We start from the raw sequence: 20,519 nt of genomic DNA, 5'->3' as shown, positions 1-20,519 counted from the left end.
TAATAGTAACTCAAACGTACTAAGATATCTCCTCCCCCAGCCTCTGGCAACCACTATTTTATTTTTGTCTCTAAAAGTTTAACTTCTCTAAGTACTCTATATGAGTGAAATCATAAAGTATTTGTCTTTTTGTTACTAGTTTATGTCACCTAGCATAATGTCCTCAAAGTTCATCCATGTTGTAGCATATGTCAGAATTTCATTCCCCTTAAAAGCTGATTGATATTCTATTGTATGCATAGACCTCATTTTGCTTATCCATTCATCTGTTGATGAATACTTGCTTTGATCCCATCTTTTAGGTGTTGTGAATAATGCCGATATGAACCTGGCTGTACAAATATATCTTTGAGACTCTGCTTGCAATGAGATATACACTTAGAAGTAGAATCCCTGGATCATGTAGTAATTCGTTTTTTAAAATTGTGAGAAACAACTATACTGTTTTCCACAGTGGCTGTACCATTTTGCATTCCCTCCAACAGTGCTTAAGGGTTCTAATTTCTCTACATTCTCACCAACATTTGTTATTTTCTTTTTTTTTAAAGTAGTAGCTCTTCTAATGGGTATTAAATGGCATCTCATTGTAGTTTTAATTAGCATTTTTCTAATGACTAGTGATGTTGAGCATCTTTATGTGCTTATTGGCCATTTGAGTATCATTGGAGAAATATCTGTTCAAGTTCTTTGCCCATTTTTGAATTGAGCTATTGCTTTTTTGTTGAGTTTTAGGAGTTTTTATCCATTCTCCATACTAATTGCTTATCATAAATCTGAGTTGCAAATATTTTCTTTCATTCTGTGGGTTACATTTTTACTCTGTTGCTACTTTAATGCACAACTTGAAAAAAATATGAATTCCATTTGTTTTCTGTTGTCATCCATGCCTTTAGTGTCATACCCAAAAAATTACTGCCAAATTCCATGTCATGAAGTTTTTGTCCCATGTTTTCTTCTAAGAGTTTTATATTTTTGAATCTTACATTTAGGCCTTTGACCCATTTTAAATTAATTTCTGTACATAGTGATCTAACTTAATTCTTTTGCATGTGAATATCCAGTTTTCACAACACCATTTGTTGAAAAGACTATCTATTCCCCATTGAATGACCTTGCCTCTTTTGTACAAAATAATTTTACCATATATGCAAGGGGTACTTCTGGGTTCTCCATTCTGTTTGATTGATCTATATGTCTATTTTTATGCCAGTACCACGCTGTTTTGATTGCTGGAGCTCTGTAGTGACTTTTGAAATCAAGAAGTGCGAGTCTTCCAGCTTTGTTTTGTTTTTCAAGATTTGTTGTGGCTATTCAGGGTCTCTTGAGATTCATATGAATTTTAGAATGGGTTTTTCTATTTCTGCCAAAAGAATGCCATTGGGATTTTGATAGGGATTGCGTTGAATCTGCATATGTCTTTGGGTAGTTTTGACGTATTAACAATATTAGGTCTTCCAATTAATGAACATGTGATGTATTTTCATTTATTTATGTCTTGTTTCTTTCAGAAATGTTCTGTAGTTTCCATTGCACATGTCCTTTAATTCCTTGGTTAAATTAACTCCTAAGTATTTAAATGAATTCTTACATATTTTACTACTTTTGATACTATTATAAATGGATTTTTTTTGTAATTTCTTTTTCAAAATGTTTATTGTTAGTGTATAGAAATGCAGCTGATTAGCTGGGTGTGGTGGCTTATGCCTGTCATTCCAGCGTTTTGGGAGGCTGAGGCAGGAGGATCACTTAAGTCCAGGAGTCAGAGGCTGCAGTGAGCTGTAATCATGAATAAAACTGTATCTCCAAAAAAAAAAATAACAATAATTTAAAAAGGAAGAAATGCAACTGATTTAGTATGTTGATTTTGTTGCTTTTTTACTTTTCTGATTTCATTTATTTGTTATAACAGCTATTTAACATGGAATCTTCAGGGTTTTCTGCATGGTTTTCTATCATCTGCAAACAGAGGTAATTTTAGTTTGTTCTTTACAATTTGGATGCCATTAGTTTGGGGTTTGTTTAATTGTACCTGAAACGTCTTTAGCTGAAACATTCTTTTGCCTTTTAGAAAAAGCTGCCTACATTTCACTGATACCTACATTTTTAAATGCATATATTCTAAATCTCCATTCATTTTTTTTATTTCAAAGCAGGCTGAGTCCTGTCATGACAGTTTTGCCTTCCATACAGACCTTCCTGCATTGTCTGTTAAACATTGACCAATTATTTGATTAGGGCATGGAGTCCAGGTCAGTGTTTCTCAAAGGGGCTGATCTGCAAGCTTTTTGCATAAGCTGCACAATAGGATTATGTTGTTTGTATTAAAATGTAAGTTGATGCACTACTTCCTTTATTGAAAAAGTCTTCCTCAAAAAAATTACCAGCTGAACTTAACTGCACTGTCATGTTGGTTGTTTTTTGTAAACATAAGTTTTCAACTCCTTTGAGTAAATACTAAGGTCTATGATTGCTGGATCACATGGTAAGAATATGTATACTTTTGTAAGAAACTGCCAAAATATTTTCCAAAGTGGCTGTGCCATTTTGCATTTCCACCAGCAACGAATGAAAATTCACATTGCTCTACATCCTTGCCAGCATTTAGTGGTGTCAGTCTTCCGGATTTTGGGCATTCTAATAGCCGTATCATGGTATTTTATTGTTTTAATTTGCATTTCCTTGATGACATCATGCACAGCATCTCCTCATAAACATAATTTCCATCTGTCTTCTTTGGTGAGGTGTCTGTTAAGGTCTTTGGCCCATTTTAAAAATCAGGTCATTTATTTTCTTATTATTGAGTTTTTAGAGTTTTTGTATGTTTTCAGTAACAATCATTTATTAGTATGTCTTGGCAAATATTTTCTCCCAATCTGTAGTTTTTCTTTTCATTTTCTTGACTGTGTCTTTGCAGAACAATGAAAAAATAATTTCAATAGAGTCCCGCTTAAAAGTTACTTCTTTCAATAATTATGCCATTGGTGTTGTATCTAAAAAGCTATCACCAAGCCCAAGGTCATCTAGCTTTTTTTCTATGTTAGTTTGTAGGAGTTGTGTAGCTTTGGACTTTGATGTCATGTGATTTGGATTTGGATCTAAACCTGTTATCTGGAATGTGTGGGTTGCTTGAAAATGTAACTTCTCAGATTTAATTTCCTTATCTATAAAAAGGAGATAGTGATAATACTTTACACATTTGTTATAAATATTTAATGAAGTAATAAGTATATGAAATGTGCTAGCACAATTATATACTGAGTTAACCTAAAAAATGTTGGCCATCTCAATCCTTTTTTTTTCTATATACATTCAGACAGATCCTACAAACGTCTCAATATCTTTTCTCAAGTAGATGATTTCCATATAGTTCTCTACTGAATAAATTGGATTTATTTAAAAACTTGATTGGCAGTTCTTTTGTTCTTTCTGACACCAAATACCTGGTGTGTTTTCCACATCAATTCTCCAGTTCTCCAGCACTAACTGGGTATTCAACAATTCAGTTTAATTCTCACAGTAAATATCCTGAGTTAGCATACATCCTACAAGTTAAAGGACTCAGCCCCACTAGATTGGCCCCATTTCAAATGCCAGTTACAAATCCCTGTTTGCCATCCATACTTCTAACCTACCAGCTATAGATTCTGAGGTTCCCATGATAACCCCTGCCACCTCAGGTTTGATAGTTGACTAGATGAACTCATGGAACACAAGAAAACATTTTAATTACATTTACAGGTTTATTATACAGTAGGTTTTACTTTCCATTGTTTCAGCAACCCAAAGTCAACAGTGTTCCAAAAATACTACAGGATTTAAAAAAAATTGTACTGATAACAATATATTTTACATATTTATGAGGTACATGTGAGGATGTGTTACATGCATAGAAGGTGGAATGATCAAGTCAGGGTATCTGGGCTATCCATTACCCTGAATATTTATCATTTCTATACATAGCTCTTTTAGCTATTTTTAGCTATTTTTTAGCTGTTTACCTCTTTAACTATATACCTGTCTTTTAGCTATTTTTATTATATAATACATTGTTGCTAACTATACTCTCTCTAATCTGCTATCAAGTGTTGGGGTTTATGTCTTCTATCTAACTGTATATTTGTACCCACTAATCAACATATCTTTATCCCCTCCTCCCACCCATACACCTTCCAAGCCTCTGATATCTATCTATACTCTATCTCCATAAGATCTAATTTTTTAATCTCTCACATATGAAAGAGAATATGTGGTGTTTGTCTTTCTGTGACTGTCTTATCTCACTTAAGATAATGTCCTCCAGTTTCATCCATGCTACTGCATGACATGATTTCATTCATTTTAATTGCTGAATATTACTCCATTGTGTACATATGCTACTTTATCCATTCATCCATTGGTGGACACATAGGTTGATTCTATATCTTTGCTATTATGAATCATGCTGTGATAAATGTGCAAATTCAGGTATGTATCCCTTTGATATATACATTTCTTTTCCTTTGGATAAATATCCAGTGGAATTGGTAGATTGTGATAGTTCTATTTTTATTTTTTTTGAGTAATTGTCATAATGATTTCTGTAGTGGGTATACTAATTTACTTGCCCACTAGCAGTGTATGAATTGTCTTTTCTCTGCATCCTCACCAGTATCTGTTTTTTTGTGTTTTTTTTGTTTTGTTTTGTTTTTTGTCTTTTTAGTAATAGCCATTCTAACTGGGGTACGGTAATTGGTAAGGTAATTGTGGTTTTGATTTGCATTTTCCTAATGATTAGTGATGTTGAGCAGTTTTTCAGATACCTGTTGGCCATTTTTTATGTCTTCTTTTGAGAAATATCTATTTATGTCTTTAGGCCACTTTTAATGAGATTTTTAAAAAATTATTGAGTTATTTGGGTTCTTTGTATATTCTAGATATTATCCTTTGTCAGATTAATAGTTTGAAAATATTTTATCCCATTCAGCAGGTTGTCAGTTCATTCTGTTGTTTCCCTTGCTGTGCAGATGCTTTTAAATTTAATATAGTCCCATTTGTCTATTTTTGTTATAGTAGCCGGTGATTTCAATGTCTTAGCCATTAACTCTTTGCCTAGACTGATGTCTTAAAGTGTTTCCCCTATGTTGTTTTCTAGTTGGCTTTATAGTTTTAAATTTTACATTTAAGTCTTTATTCCATCTTGGGTTTGTACATGGGTAGAGATAGGCATCCAGTTTTCTTCTTCTGCATATGGGTATTCAGTTTTCCCAGCACCATTTATTGAAGATAGTATCTTTTCCCCAGTGTATGTTCTTGGCACTATACAAATTGTCAGTTGGCTGAAAATATGTGGATTTATGTCTGGACTCATTATTCCATTCCATTGGTCTAAGTCTGTTTTTATATGACTACTGTACTGTTATTGTTACCATGGCCTTGTATTATATTATATTTTGAAGTTAGGTAATATGATGCCTCTAACTTTCTTTTTGCTTAGGATTGCTTTGGCTATTCTGGCTCTTTTTTGGTTTCATACAAATTCCAGGATTGTTTTTTTCTAATTCTGTGAAAAATGATATTGACATTTTTGTAAGGACTGCTTTGAATCTATAGATTGCTTTGGGCAGTAGAATCATTTTAATGACATCAATTCTTCTTATTCATGAAAATGGAATGTCTTTCCAATTGTTTGTGTCCTCTTTAATTTATTTCATCAGTTCTGTAGTTGCCCTTGCAGAGATCTTTTACTTCCTTTGTTAAATTTATTCCATATATATATATATATTTATATATATATATATGTAATACTTTAAGTTCTAGGGTACATGTGCACAACGTGCAGGTTTTTTACATATGTATACATGTGCCATGTTGGTGTGCTGCACCCATTAACTCATCATTTACATTAGGTATATCTCCTAATGCTATCCCTCCCCCTTCCCCCTACCCCACAACGGGCCCCGGTGTGTGATGTTCCCCTTCCTGTGTCCAAGTGTTCTCCTTGTTCAATTCCCTACCATCAGAGTGAACAGGCAACCTACAGAATGGGAGAAAATTTTTGCAACCTACTCATCTGACAAAGGGCTAATATCCAGAATCTACAATGAACTCAAACAAATTTACAAGAAAAAAACAAACAACCCCATCAACAAGTGGGTGAAGGATATGAACAGACACTTCTCAAAAGAAGACATTTATGCAGCCAACAGACACATGAAACAATGCTCATCATCACTGGCCATCAGAGAAATGCAAATCAAAACCACAATGAGATATCATCTCAGTTAGCATGGTGATCATTAAAAAGTCAAGAAGCAACAGGTGCTGGAGAGGATGTGGAGAAATAGGAACACTTTTACACTGTTGGTGGGACTGTAAACTAGTTCAACCCTTGTGGAAGTCAGTGTGGCAATTCCTCTGGGATCTAGAACTGGAAATACCATTTGACCCAGCCATCCCATTACTGGGTATATACCCAAAGGACTATAAATCATGCTGCTATAAAGACACATGCACATGCATGTTTATTGCGGCAATAGTCACAATAGCAAAGACTTGGAACCAACCCAAATGTCCAACAATGATAGACTGGATTAAGAAAATGTGGCACATATACACCATGGAATACCATGCAGCCATAAAAAATAATGAGTTCATGTCCTTTGTAGGGACATGGATGAAACTGGAAACCATCATTCTCAGCAAACTATTGCAAGGACAATTTATTCCTATATTTTTTGTAGCTATTGCAAGTGGGATTGTTTTCTTGATTTTTTCTCAGCTAGTTCATTATTGGTATATAGAAACACTACTGATTTTTATGTGTTGATTTTGTATCCTGCAACGTTACTGAATTTATTTATCAAATCTAGGATTTGTTTTTTTTTTTTTTAGACAGAGTCTTGCTCTGTTTCCTAGGCTGGAGTGCAGTGGCACGATCTCAGCTCACTGCAACCTCTGCCTCCCAGGTTTAAGCAATTCTCTTGTCTCAGCCTCCCAAGTAGCTGGGACTACAGGCACACACCACCATACCCAACTAATTTTTTTTTTTTGTATTTTTAGTAGAGATGGGGTTTCACCATGTTGGCCAAGCTGGTCTTGAACTCCTGACTTTGTGATCCACCCACCTTGGCTTCCCAAAGTGCCGGGATTACAGGTGTGAGTCACCGTGCCCGGCCCAAATCTAGGAATTTTTTTAATGAAGTCTTTATATTTTTCTAGACGTAAGATCATGTCATCAGCAAAGAGGGACACTTTGACTTCATTTTTTTAATGTAGATGCCTTTTATTTCTTTTTCTTGCCTAATTGCTCTGGCTCGGACATCCAGTACTATGTTGATGTGCTGCTGAATTCTATTTGGTTATATTTTTTTGGGATTTTTGCATCTACCTTCAGGGATTTTGGCCTGCTGCACTGTAAGCCTGTCTCTGGAGAGGGTGGAACCACTGTCAGTGGGAGCAGCTTAGGCAGGCACCTGTGGAGCAGGTGATCTCCCCTTGTCTTGGTCCCATAATAGCCTGCAGCATCAGCATCAGGGAGATTTGTCTTCAGGGTGTGTGAAAGTGCCCAGCCTCCTGCCCTCCACCTTGGCCAGCTGCACCAGAGGTGGTGTTAGCCCCAGGGCAGGTCACAGTTCTGGAGCAATTCCTCTACATAATATCTAGGCAGCTTTCTGTGTTAGTCTGGAGGCCCCCAGAGAGTCAAGCGGTTTTCTCATGCTTAGGATTATTGAAGTCATTGGTGGGGTTGTGAAGCCCTGGGGGTCAGTCACTCACTCTTTCCCGGCATCTGCAGCTTCTTTCCTTATTATAGTATTTTAAGAGAGAAGAGGAGGGACTATATTTACATCACTTTTATTACTGTATATTATTATAATCATTCTTTTATTATTAGTTATTGCTGTCCATCTCTTACTGTGCCTAATTAATAAATGAAAATTTATCATAGGTATGTATGCATGTATAAGAAAAAAACAGTAAATATAGTGTTCAGTACTATCTGCAAGTTCTGTCATTTGCTGGGGATCTTGGAATGTATCTTGCATGGATAAGGGGGGACAACTGTAGTGAATACAACTCAGGAACAGCCAAATAGAAAAGATGCAGTGGGTAAGGATTGATGAAGGTGAAGTATAGATCTTCCATGCTGTCTTCAGGCACACCACCCTGCCAACACTTCTATGTGTTCATGGAGAGGGAGGTTGTCATATATTAATTGTAGCAATTTGACTCTTCTTAATGGGCAATGGAAGAATTTAATTCCCTGACCTAATACTCTAACTCCTAGATTTTCTTTTATAAATATTGCATTTATAAATAATTATGAGCACAATTTTCCTTAAATGACTTTAATCCCAACAAAGAACCAGACAACAAGTATTTGGTTGGGCATGCTTTTGACTTGGGAAGATGTGGCTCGAGAGGAAATCACTCGAATGAGTACATATTTCTCAGTGCTCCTCTAATGGTTAAATAATTAAGATTGTACTTATACGAAGTCCTCCAAATAGACAGGACTGTTTCAACTCCTCTTTCAACTGTACGTGATTGAAGACAGCCCATGCATATTTAACATCCATTGTCTCACATTCCCTTAAATATTTAAAAACAGGTTATATTAATATTTTTTAATATTCATTTGAAGGTTCTATTATTTATTTACATATCTTTTATTGTTTTTAAAATTAAAAACATTGCTTTGCTTACAGTTCTGGTACTCATTGAAACTGTCATTTTTTTTTTCAAGAAATAAATGCAAAATTTTATTCATGCTGTCAAAAAAATGCATGAACTACTTACTCTCTCATCCCCTTATTAAGAAATACACACAAATAAACATTTCCCTATAATCTGGTATTTTCATGCATTATTCTTCCCAAATAAAGTAGATATCTCTATATGGATTTAAATATTAGAACTAAGTATTTAGAAACCTTGCTGGACATCTTGAGCCAGTAGATACAAAAAGAAAATGCTACAATCATTAATCTTGGGCACTTGTTACTTAATGACTTTATTACAACTAAAATCCTTAATTACTTTGAAAGGTTACACTTTTACCTTCAGACATTTAATGTTCTACAAACACTTGTATAGATTATAATATATGGGTAATACCAAAATTAATTTACATGAAGTACATTGCCATATAAACTGCAGTTTGAATTTGATTCAAAATTCTGTAACATTTTTCTTTAAATTAGTAGTTTTGTTGTAATACTTTGATGCTTTCCACAAAGCATGACTTTTCTTCATTGCCTTTGTAAGGTTGTGAATTTTAAATGATGGTGTGAGTAGGTCTACCTCTATTTTAATTGATAACTTTAAATAACCAGTAAGGCAAGATTTTCAAAGTCCTCTTTTAGGGAGAGAGCTAATTCATGAACCACTGGTAGTATCTGCAATTGGAAATAATGTGACATAGGCTGTTTTTAAGAGCATGCATTCTGAAATCAGATTGCCTTGTTTGATTCCTTAGTCTGCTACTTTTTAGCTGGGTGACTTGCTTAATTTTTCTGTTCGTCTTTTCTTTTTCTTCTATAAATGGGTTATTGTTATAAAAAGATAATCTGTGTGAATATCTTAACACAGTATCTAGCATTTAGTAAATATTCAGTGTCAAGAAATATAATCTTTATTTTTATAATCATCATCCTTCAGTATACATGTAGTGTGGTAGTTTCATAAATAGACTTTTTAACCAACTATCTTAGTATAAGTGAAAAAACTTGTATAATATAATAATATATTATAAGAATCATATATTTTAATTGAACAAAACACAGGCACCTACTTTTCTTAAGAAATCCTACTTTTAAGCATTTCAGAATATGCTAAGTAGATTTTTCTCATAATATTCCTATATATTTCATTTCCTTCATGTTGAATACTTCATAAAAACATTCTGAATAAATTTTATGCCATAAAAAACTGATTCTATCACAATAGTGAGCTCTAACTTTTTTTAACACCTGAAGATTTCTTTCATCATATTCGAAATTTTCACACTATACATTTCATCATAACTGCAAAGGCCTATCCTTCTCACTGGATAGTCCAAAGAATGAAATGTCCAACTATTAATAGCTAGTATGCTTAAAATGAACCATCTATCAGGAGAAATTTTCCATTGGCAGACTTGAGTGCACTATAATGAGTGCGCTTGTTTTCATATTATTTAGCTTTTTTGAGGTGAAGAAACCACCCTGGAATCAAAGTAGTGTGGGCAGTCTTTTAAATAAAGGCCTTTTAAATAGCCTTTAATTTAGGGATGCTTTGCAACTCAGACTCTATTAAACTTTATGAAAATAGACTATGTTTGAAGAATTTTAACCCAACATTATCATTCTTCCTTACAGGCCATTGAAAATTGAATGGGCTGAATCTTTCAGGTGTGGACAAATGACATTCATATATAGAGAGAGTCTAGAAAAACCCCCATTGCTGGTGATAATTCATTAAGTCGGATACTTTCAAAGAATTCTCACAAAAATCATCTATAAAAAAGTAAATATATATTTGGGGATATGTTCCCATTAGGTATAATGAATTACACTGAAAACCTCTTCCACTTAAAAGGAAATTTCTCCTTTTGTAAGAAGAAAAAAAATAGCTACAAACACGTTAACTTTGCTAGGCAAATACAAATATAACTTGAGAGCAAAGACTGTATTCACTTAACTTATTAGCATTTGACTGTAGTATCATTAATCTCCACTTCAGTATTACATTCCAACGGTCATATCTTTGATTTTGTAATCATTCCAAACTTCTCTACCTGTGAGCTATTAAATTGCAACAATATCCTGTTCATTAACTGAAACATTCTGGCTCCCGGATACCTTTGTCCTCAATGTATTTGCTTTTCAAGTTTTCATGTTGTTCTAGCAAATCAATCTGTTGGCTGTCTTCCCCCATGAGTTTCCTTCTGAATTCTTTCCTTCCTGAACCAGCTTAGACTGTCCCTTAAACTGTGCCTTAATGTTTTGCCTCCTTGTCCTTTTGACTCCACTCATAGTGTCAGACTCTTGACTTTTGAAGGATAGAAGGCATCTGTTTCAGTTATTTCTTGCTATGTAACAAACTACTCCAATACTTCAGAGCTTAAAAGAACCACATTTTATTATATCTAATCATAGTAATTCTAACTAGTGGATAGCTGATCTGGTCTCTAATGTCCAAGATGGTTTCTTGTGTCTGTAACCTTGCAAGGGACAAGTGGAAGTCTAAACTAAACTCTGCCCTCTCCTTCTCCATATTGTCTCTGGGCCTCTTCACATGGTTTCTGCAGAGGAGAGGTTGAAGTTTTACATGGGGTTCAGCGCTTCCAGAGTGGGTGCTTCAAAAAATAGGAAGTGGAACTGCCAGACACTTGTGTCCTGGTCCCAGAAATTGGCACAGCATCACTTCTGCTCTGTGTTCTAATAGTAAAAATAATCACAGAGCCCATCCAGACTTAATGAAATGAACATAAACTCCAGGTCTTGATGGGAGGAATTTTGAAGAGAATGTGTACATCTTTACTCTTTTAACACCACTCAAGTATTCATTTATTCAATGAATAATGATATATCACCAATTATAATGACAGATACTGTAATAGACACATAGGATGCAACAATGATTGGAGAATTTTAGGTCCCTTTGTAATGGAGCTTACATAAACAAGATATGAACAAAGAGTGAACATATGCAGAAAATATATGCAATGATAAATAAAAATTAACCAAGGGAGAAGTTACTTTACTAACTTGTCATCAAAGATGGGCTTCCTAAAGAGGTAAAATCTGAATGATGAGAATGAGCCAGCTATTATTGAAAGACCAAAGGAAAAAACATCTCAGGCAGAAAGAACAAATTAGAGGTCTAAAGTCTACAAAAGACTTGTCATGTAGAAACAAGAAGAAAACTTATGTGTTTGGGACATAGTCATCAAGACAAGAATAGTTGAGAATATGGCGAGAGCCAGAACTTGCAGGACCTTGAAGTCCTGAATAGCAAACAAGGGTGAGTCCATAAAGTTTTTTGAACAGGAAAGTAACATGAGCTGATTTTTCTGTTAAACACGCATTTGACAAATCTCAGAAGAATGAGAGAACAAAAGAAGTACATTGACCTATTACAAGTATACTGCAGGGAATTTGTTGTAGTCCATGTGAGAAATAATAGTAGTGGTAGTGGATATAGTGACAAATTTATAAGCTCCTAATATATTTTAAGGTAGAATAATCACAAATAATTATCTTTTAAAATCATGGACAGTGTTCTTGAACAGTTATCACTCATTATTTCTACAGTTTAACCATCAATTCACATACCCCAAACCCAAATTATATATAATACACAGAAAAAATGCTTTCACTATATTCCTTAATGGTAATAAACTTGTCAAAGAAAAAATATATATTTTACATATCTTCAGTCTTAACTTGTTTTTTGATAGCATTTGGTACTTTTGACCACTCTTGTTCTCTAAAACATGCAGCTCCTTTAATTTTTGTAACACAACACTCTAGGTCCCCACATCTCACTGATCGTTTATGATTATTCTCCTTTAAAAGCTTTTATTTTTCTCTAACCCCATAAGTGATTATATTCAAGAGTAAAGTTCATATTTGGCATTTTACTTATTTTTGTCTATACTCACTCTGAGCTATATTAATAACTGTAACCTTCAGTCAGCCCTTTCTTCTGAGTTTAAGATCCATTTTTTCCCTTGACAATCAGATACATGTTTCTAGGCATGTAATAGACAAAATATTATGTAAAACCTCTCCAATGTAAACAACTAAAATCTGGACAATATTGTAAAATTAATATTAAAAACATGTAAAATGTTTATTTGAAAAATACTTTGTCAAATTTAATGAAAGAAGTACAATGAAGTTACATTTGCCTTGAGGGTATTTGCTGAATATGGACAAATTTGAGCTTCAATTCTGATGGCATCTTTGGGCAAGGGGTGCAGAACTTCAAACTCAGAATATTCACTAGGGGAGGGATCTGTTGGTAGAACTGTCTCCCAAGAAGTTGGAACTCAAAGGATTATATCTGTAGGGTAGGAGTAAAGCAGAAGTAAACCGAATCTACACATTCCCACTCCCAAGGGAGTGCAGGAAATGTGTGACTTTGAAATGAACAGGATGGGATGATGTGGTTCTCCATTCTTGAAATTATAGTTACAAGTTGACCTTTATATGGATTTTTAACTCAAATTCAAGTCACTTGATAATTCAGATCAGCCTCAAGTCATGCACTTAAATGTGATCCTAGACAGTGATGTCTGTAGTTGCCCGTGGACACAAATTTTCTCTGGAGAAAGACACCATCATTTTAGTCATCAGCATATCCTATAAATATTTTTAAAGGGCAACAAATAGCATAGAATCAAATTGATCAAAATTAATCAAGAACACACAGGAAGACAGTACTTTGAAAGAAAACCAACAGAAAAACTTCCTCAAAACTTCAATTGAAATTATCAGGCAGTGGCCCAGTGCGGTGGCTCACGCCTGTAATCCCAGTGCTTTGGGAGGCTGAGGCAGGTGGATCACGAGGTCTGGAGATCGAGACCATCTTGGCTAACATGGTGAAACCCCGTCTCTACTAAAAATACAAAAAATTAGCCAGGTGTGGTGGCAGATGCCTGTAGTCCCAGCTACTCGGGAGGCTGAGGCAGGAGAATGGCGTGAACCTGAGAGGTGGAGGTTGCAGTGAGCTGAGATTGCGCCACTGCACTCCAGCCTGGGTGACAGAGTGAGACTCCATCTCAAAAAACAAAAAATTATCAGGCAGTATAAAACAATTACTTTGTTTAAAGAAATGGAAGATAAGCTTAACTACTTTTTCAGGTAGTGGAAACATACAAAAAAGTGGTGTGGCAGGTATACAAAATAACTATACAGAAAAACAATAAATGAAGTATACATTATTGGAATTAATACACAATATATGTTTTGCAGATTAGGATTGGAGAAAGAATTAAGAACTGAATTAGCTCAGATGAATTTATTCATAATGCAGTACAGAAAAACCAACAAGTGCAAAATTTGAAAAGGGGTTAAAAGACATCAAAAGCAGAATGAACAGGATCATCTAATAAGGCTATAAAGAAGGAAACAGAGGTGTTATTTAAACAGCTAATGATGAGAATTTTCCAAAATTACCTCAGATGAAAGACACCAAACTTAACAGATTTAAGAAGACCAACAAATTTCAAACCCATAAGTAAAAAGAAACTCATCACTAGGAACCATATATTGAAACTGCAGAACAGCAATGACAAAGGTATTTCGAAAGTGGCTGGAGGAAAAAAAAGACATTCACGTCAAAGTGTGAGACTTTGAGTTGACCTCTTTACACCAACAATGGCCATCTGAAGACCGTGGAATTATATAATGATGCGCTGAAAGAACAAAGCCTGCAAACCTACAAGGAAAATACCTTTTAATGTTTTATGTGTGTGTGTGTGTGTGTATATATATATACGCATACACATATATGTATATATAAAACATATATATACATATATGTATATATAAAACTTATGTGTATATATAAAATATTAAAATATATAAGTATTTTAATTTATATGTACACATGTGTATGTGTATACATAATATGTATAATTCTATATATGTATAATATGTACACAGAAATTCTACATATGTGTGCATATACACATATACATATAAAAATGAAAATTATATTTCATGTACATATGTGTATATATACACATGTATGTATATGTGTGTATATATAACATAAAAATGTGTACACACACATACATACAGACATACGTACACTTTGAGACCTTTATTTACTTCCCCACATCACTAATCATGGATTGTTGCCTGCTTATGAGTGGCTAAGTCTTGGATCTCCTTAGGAAAACATAGCACTATTTCGTGTGTATGGTGTCCTATAAAGAACTTCAGTCTTTGGGTATAGCATTAAGAGCTCTTGGTTTCCCAGCCCCACAAACTAAAATATATTTTTTAGAAAATCATGATCAGAAAGTTCACTAAAGATATGATAGATCTAAATGATAACTTCAGACACAAGGAAAGTCATCACAGATGGAAAGTCTACAATGAAAGAAGGAATGAAGGGCAAATAAGCTAGCAAATATCTGGACATTTTTAAAAATACTATAGGTATACCATATTATACTATAATGTACAATATAATTTTTTTTTTGAGGCAGAGTCCAGCTCTGTTTCCCAGGCTGGAGTGCAGCGGTGCAATCTCGGCTCACCACAACCTCTGCCTCCTGGGTTCAAGCGATTCCCCTGCCTCAGCCTCCCAAGTAGCTGGGGCTACAGCCACACGCCACATGCCCGGCTAATTTTTGTATTTTTAGTAGAGACGGGGTTTCACTATTTTGCCCAGGCTGGTCTCAAAGTCCTGACCTCGTGATCCGCCCTCCTCAGCCTCCCAAAGTGCTGAGATTACAGGTGTGAGCCACCACACCCAACTATGTACAATAGACTTTTTATTTAAAAAAGAGGATTGAAATTCATGACACAGTAACACGTTAGAATGAGAATAAAAGGAGCAAATTATCCTTAGATTATTGTGTTCTTCAGTAGTATAATAAGGGTATTGATTGATGTTTTTGGATAACTTAAGTATGCATGTTGCAAGCTTTGAGACAATCGGAGTAGTAGAAACAGAGTAAATAAACTTCAAGTAGTAGTGGCAAAAAGATCAGAATGATAATGTAATCCATCCATCTAAAAGAAGGCAATAAAGAGTAGCAGAAAACAAATAGTACAAAATAATGTTACAGTAAATTTAATACAAAAATGTAGTAAAATAAAAGTACAAAATAAGTAGTTACAGTAAATGTCAATGAATAAAGTGCTAAGTGCTCTCGGTTAAAAAAAGATTGACAGACTTAAAAAAAATCCTAAAAAATAAAGCATAAGCTCATGATGTTTATAAGAGGTGCTTGTAAAATTTAAAGATACTGAAAGTATAAGAATAAAAATACTTATAAAGATATTAAAAGTATAAGATTAAAAGGATGGAAAAATATCACATGCAAATACTAACAGAATAAATGCCAATGTAGCCATAATAATGTTAGACTATATATATATATATATGTATCTACACACACATACACACACACACACATATATATATAGCATTGCTGGAGATAAAAGAGATTATAGTGATAAATATTCAATATTCAACTCATGGACAACATAAAACAATTCTAAATTCATATATACTTAATAGCATAACCTCAAAACAGGTAAAGCAAAAAGGAGGCAGAACTACAAGGAGAATTTTTTAAATTAGATATCTAAAACTTTTAACTTTTTTTAGAGGAGTTTAACATACTCTTATGAATTAATTCAACTGGAATAAGTAGGCAAAAAATAAATGAATAAACAACCATATAGATGATTTGGACAACTCCTCGATATTAGAGTTGGCCCAATAGATACATATCAATCACACTTCAAAAGTGCAGACTATTCCTTCTTAGCGGGCACACCCAGAACAGAAATCTATTATATATTGTGTCATACAGCAAGTGTTAACAAATTCAGAGGATTGAAAACATGTGGACTATTTTATCTGAGTACAATTCAGTTAAGCAAAAAATCAAAAGCAAAGAGAAAATAAAACATTACCCATATGTTTGGAAATGAAGAAACACTGCTTCTGGATGTGATTGACAGGTGCATGAAATTGACACTTTCAACACACACCAATCTACCTCTCCTTTTCCTCACTGTCTTCATGACTGACACTATTATCCACTTCATTGCCTAAGGCATCATTTTTGGTCCCACTGACCTCACCTTAGTTCAGGCTTTCACCAGTGATTTAATTTTTTTGCAACTTGTCTCTTCCCTCTGTGGTTTATGCTTTTCCTGTCTACCACAGTGTTTTTCCAAAAAAAAATTTATTTGATCATATAAATCCTTTATTTAAAAATTTTAGAAGACCTCCTCAATACCAAGAAAATGCATTCCTTGAATAGAGTCTCTTTCTTTTCATCTTTATTTCCCCCCAAGCGCTTATGGTCTTCTTTTGTGCATCAGCTATGCTCATCCATCTGCATTTCTCTGAACATCCCTTCCTCTTCAGATTTTGTACCTTTGTATGTACCCATTCCTCTACCTGGAATGCCTTCTCTTACTGCTTACTCACCTGACCATTTCCTATACATTCTGGAAGACACAGCTGAGCATTATTTTTGTAGCATACTTGCCTGGTCAACTCTCATAGTGTCATTCACTTCTTATTTACTTAGCACTGTAGAATTATTTTTCATACAGTTTTGTAAATTAGCTTTTTAAATAGTTGCCTTCAGTATCAGACCATGAAGTAAATGAAGAAAGGAATCTTTTCATTGCATATTAAAAAAAGAATTCTTACCACTTTTAGACAAAGGACCCCAAACAAACAAAAAAGGAATATATTGATAATATTAGAATTAATAGGAAAGTTTAAAAATATTTGCTGAAAGAGGTACGAAGGATCAGTCAGCTCTAGTAGTTTCACCTGCAAATGCATTTGTAAAGCAAGGAGGCTTATTTACTTCCTACCCTCAGGAAATCACATTTCCCAACCCAAGCTAAAATTTCTGGGCTTAAATATGTTCTTCATTCACCTCCTACACTCCTCCTCTATTGCTGCATGTGTTACTGAAGATGGCTTCTTCTAATAAGAGTAGCTTTTGGCTTATTGCAAGTCGCATCTTTCATCTGTTTTTACATATCTTTTCTACAGATCCCCCTGCAGTGGAACCAGCATTCTTGGAAATCCGGCAAGGACAGGATCGAAGTGTCACTATGAGTTGCAGAGTACTGAGAGCCTATCCAATACGGGTGCTGACCTATGAGTGGCGCTTGGGCAATAAATTATTACGGACGGGTCAATTTGACTCTCAGGAATACACAGAGTACCCTGTGAAGAGTCTTTCCAATGAAAACTATGGGGTTTATAACTGTAGCATCATAAATGAAGCTGGAGCTGGGAGATGCAGCTTTCTTGTTACAGGTAGGATTCCAGATATTTTCTTTTTATACATTTTGTTTTATTAGACCAAGAGATTTTAGACCTATGTCAATATAAGAATGAAAACATTTTGTAAATCAATGGAGCATAGAACAGCTTGACTCCTCAAGTTAGAGTTTCTACAAATTTATTTTTAAGTCAAGTTTATTTTAATAGTTAAAAGAATGCACAGGCCTACAAAATTACATAGAAGTTTATCTGAATTCTAGTAGAGTTAGTGAGGAGGAAATTGGTTATTATATTAGTCAATTCTCACACTGCTATAAAGAACTACCTGAGACTGGGTAATTTATGAAGAAAAGAGGTTTAACTGACTCAGTTCTGCAAGCTAAACAGGAAGCATGACTGGGAAGCCTCAGGAAACTTACAGTCATGGCAAAAGGCAAAGGGAAAGCAAGGACCTACTTCACATGGTGGCAGCAAAGAGAGAGAGAGTGAAGGGGGAAGTGTCACACACTTTTAAACTATCAGATCTCATGGGAACTCACTCACCATCACAAGAACAGCAAGGGGGAAATCCACCCCCATGATCCAATTACCTCCCACTAGAGCCCTCCCCTGAGAAGTGGGGATTACAATTCCACATGAGATTTAGGTGAGGACACAAGAGCCAAACCATATCAGTTATTTTGAGTGTTTCAGTAATAATAAGACATACTGTAGTGTTGGCTGGCTTTAATTAGACCAAGTTGCAAACATTTTTTTTTCTATTCAAATCTCATGTGAATAGATAATTGCTCTGGTTTTCTTATTACCAGAATTTTTTTTCTTTTGTTTATTTGCTTATTTATATATGTATTTATTTACTACCTGGCAATATATGGTGACTTTCAATTTTGTCTTTGACTGGCCATATGTTTACAAATATTCCAAGAAAAAGCAGCAGAGTTGTATCTGACAGATAGTAAATTAGGGAGAAGTATTGACTTTTTATGTCATTGTCTTTTAAACATTCCCTCTGAATTATGTCTTATGTAATTATTTACATTATTTTTATAATCTATATACTGCACGTTATTTATGAGTGACAAATTAGGAATGCATTAAAAGAAAATACTCCTCATTTTCTTTGTCATAGGTAAGGTTAGTTGTAATAGTTGAAATGTTCATGGTAGTAAAAAAAGAAACTGGACATTATGTGTTATCTAAAAAGAAGTCATAAAAATGATTAAAATGTTCCAGACTTAAAACTTATTAATAGCATAAATTCTAAGTGGTAATTTCTAACTCATGAGGGAACTCTCTAATTATGAACTGCCTTTCGCCATTTTTGCTTTCTGAAATGTAATATTAGCTAGTCTAATCTAGGAAAGCATATCAGATGTCTGGATGAAACTTTGAAACACCAATTAGTTCATTTACTAAAACATATCAGGATTAGTATTCCTTATGAATTTCTCATAACTCGAAACTTTGAATCTAACGTAAGAGACCCAGGGAATAGAAGTATACAAAGATCCATATATTTTTAATGCACAAAGCAAATCTTTCAAGATAATGCTGTTTACTTCTGAGACTCAACTTAACCAAAAACATTTTAAATTTTATTTTTTCAATTATTTTACTCTTCCACTTACCATGAATTTTGTATAGTCATCCCAAAGTAGACTTGATCTAACTATACACCGAAATGTACGGAATTGAACTAAAAGGCAATGACATCTATACCTGTATTAGCTCACAGGAAATCTTAAAAGATTATTCCTCTTTTCTTTCTTCTTTTAAAATTCTATGTTTATGATGTATGTTAGAGTAAGGGGCTGAGAGAATAGAGTTGTGTTCACTTAAATGTCAGAAGGGGTGTGAAAATAGTTTCCTGCTAGGAAAAAGAACAAAGTAAGCAAAGGTATTTTGGAAACTGTGATGAGCCTAGCTTGTAGTATATTATCCATGTTAAAGATAATTAACTATAATACTAAAAAATACTTTGCATTTGCATGTATTTTATTTACTCGTATTTTAATGGTGAAGTCATAGCAGTTTTATGAGGTTTAAGTGAGCTTCATAAGCTTTAGTAGAAACCCAGATGCCATTTTTCATCTTCTATGATGGGCTATTTTTTACAAGTTCTAAAGGTTAAGGTAGCATATTGATTTATTAGAATAAGCCCATTTGTAAATTTGAAATTCCAAATATTATCTATATTACTTATATATTAATATGTAGACATAAATACTTCTATTTTAATAGTTCTGTAATATTATAGCACAGGATTTAACTGGAGCATGCATTTCAGTTTATCAAAGATTCAAAATGTCTCAATATTTAACTCTGGAAAAACATATATTTCAATACTTCAAAATATCTGGGCTTATTTTTTCATGGCATGACTGAATATCATTCTATGTTATACCCCATTATGTCCCATCACATTTCTTGATCTAGAAAAGAAAACCAGTAAATCTAGAGTGATTAAATAGATGGAGGATGAACAAAAGAGTTAATGATTCAATGAAAGAAAATTTCTGAAAATAATTTTTAAATGAGAAAAAAGTGAATACAGA

At 34.1% G+C, this 20,519-nt stretch overlaps 1 protein-coding gene across 5 annotated transcripts in view; it reads left to right on the top strand.

The window, feature by feature from the left end:
- Positions 1–20,519, top strand: part of MDGA2 (MAM domain containing glycosylphosphatidylinositol anchor 2) — an 847,276-nt gene that overhangs the window by 698,985 nt on the left and 127,772 nt on the right. For all 5 annotated transcript variants that reach the window (XR_004666173.3, XR_004666172.3, XM_034937505.3 and 2 more), the window contains one exon: positions 17,728–17,997. Coding sequence is in view for 3 of the 5 variants with exons in the window: in XM_034937505.3 (XP_034793396.1) it covers positions 17,728–17,997 (270 nt within the window). In the remaining 2 variants the exon portion in view is untranslated. The remainder of the gene's footprint in view (positions 1–17,727; positions 17,998–20,519) is intronic.

This window comes from Pan paniscus, chromosome 15 (genome assembly GCF_029289425.2).
Source record: "Pan paniscus chromosome 15, NHGRI_mPanPan1-v2.0_pri, whole genome shotgun sequence".
Classification (NCBI taxonomy): Eukaryota; Metazoa; Chordata; class Mammalia; order Primates; family Hominidae; genus Pan; species Pan paniscus.
This window is presented reverse-complemented; position numbering and strand designations above follow the sequence as displayed.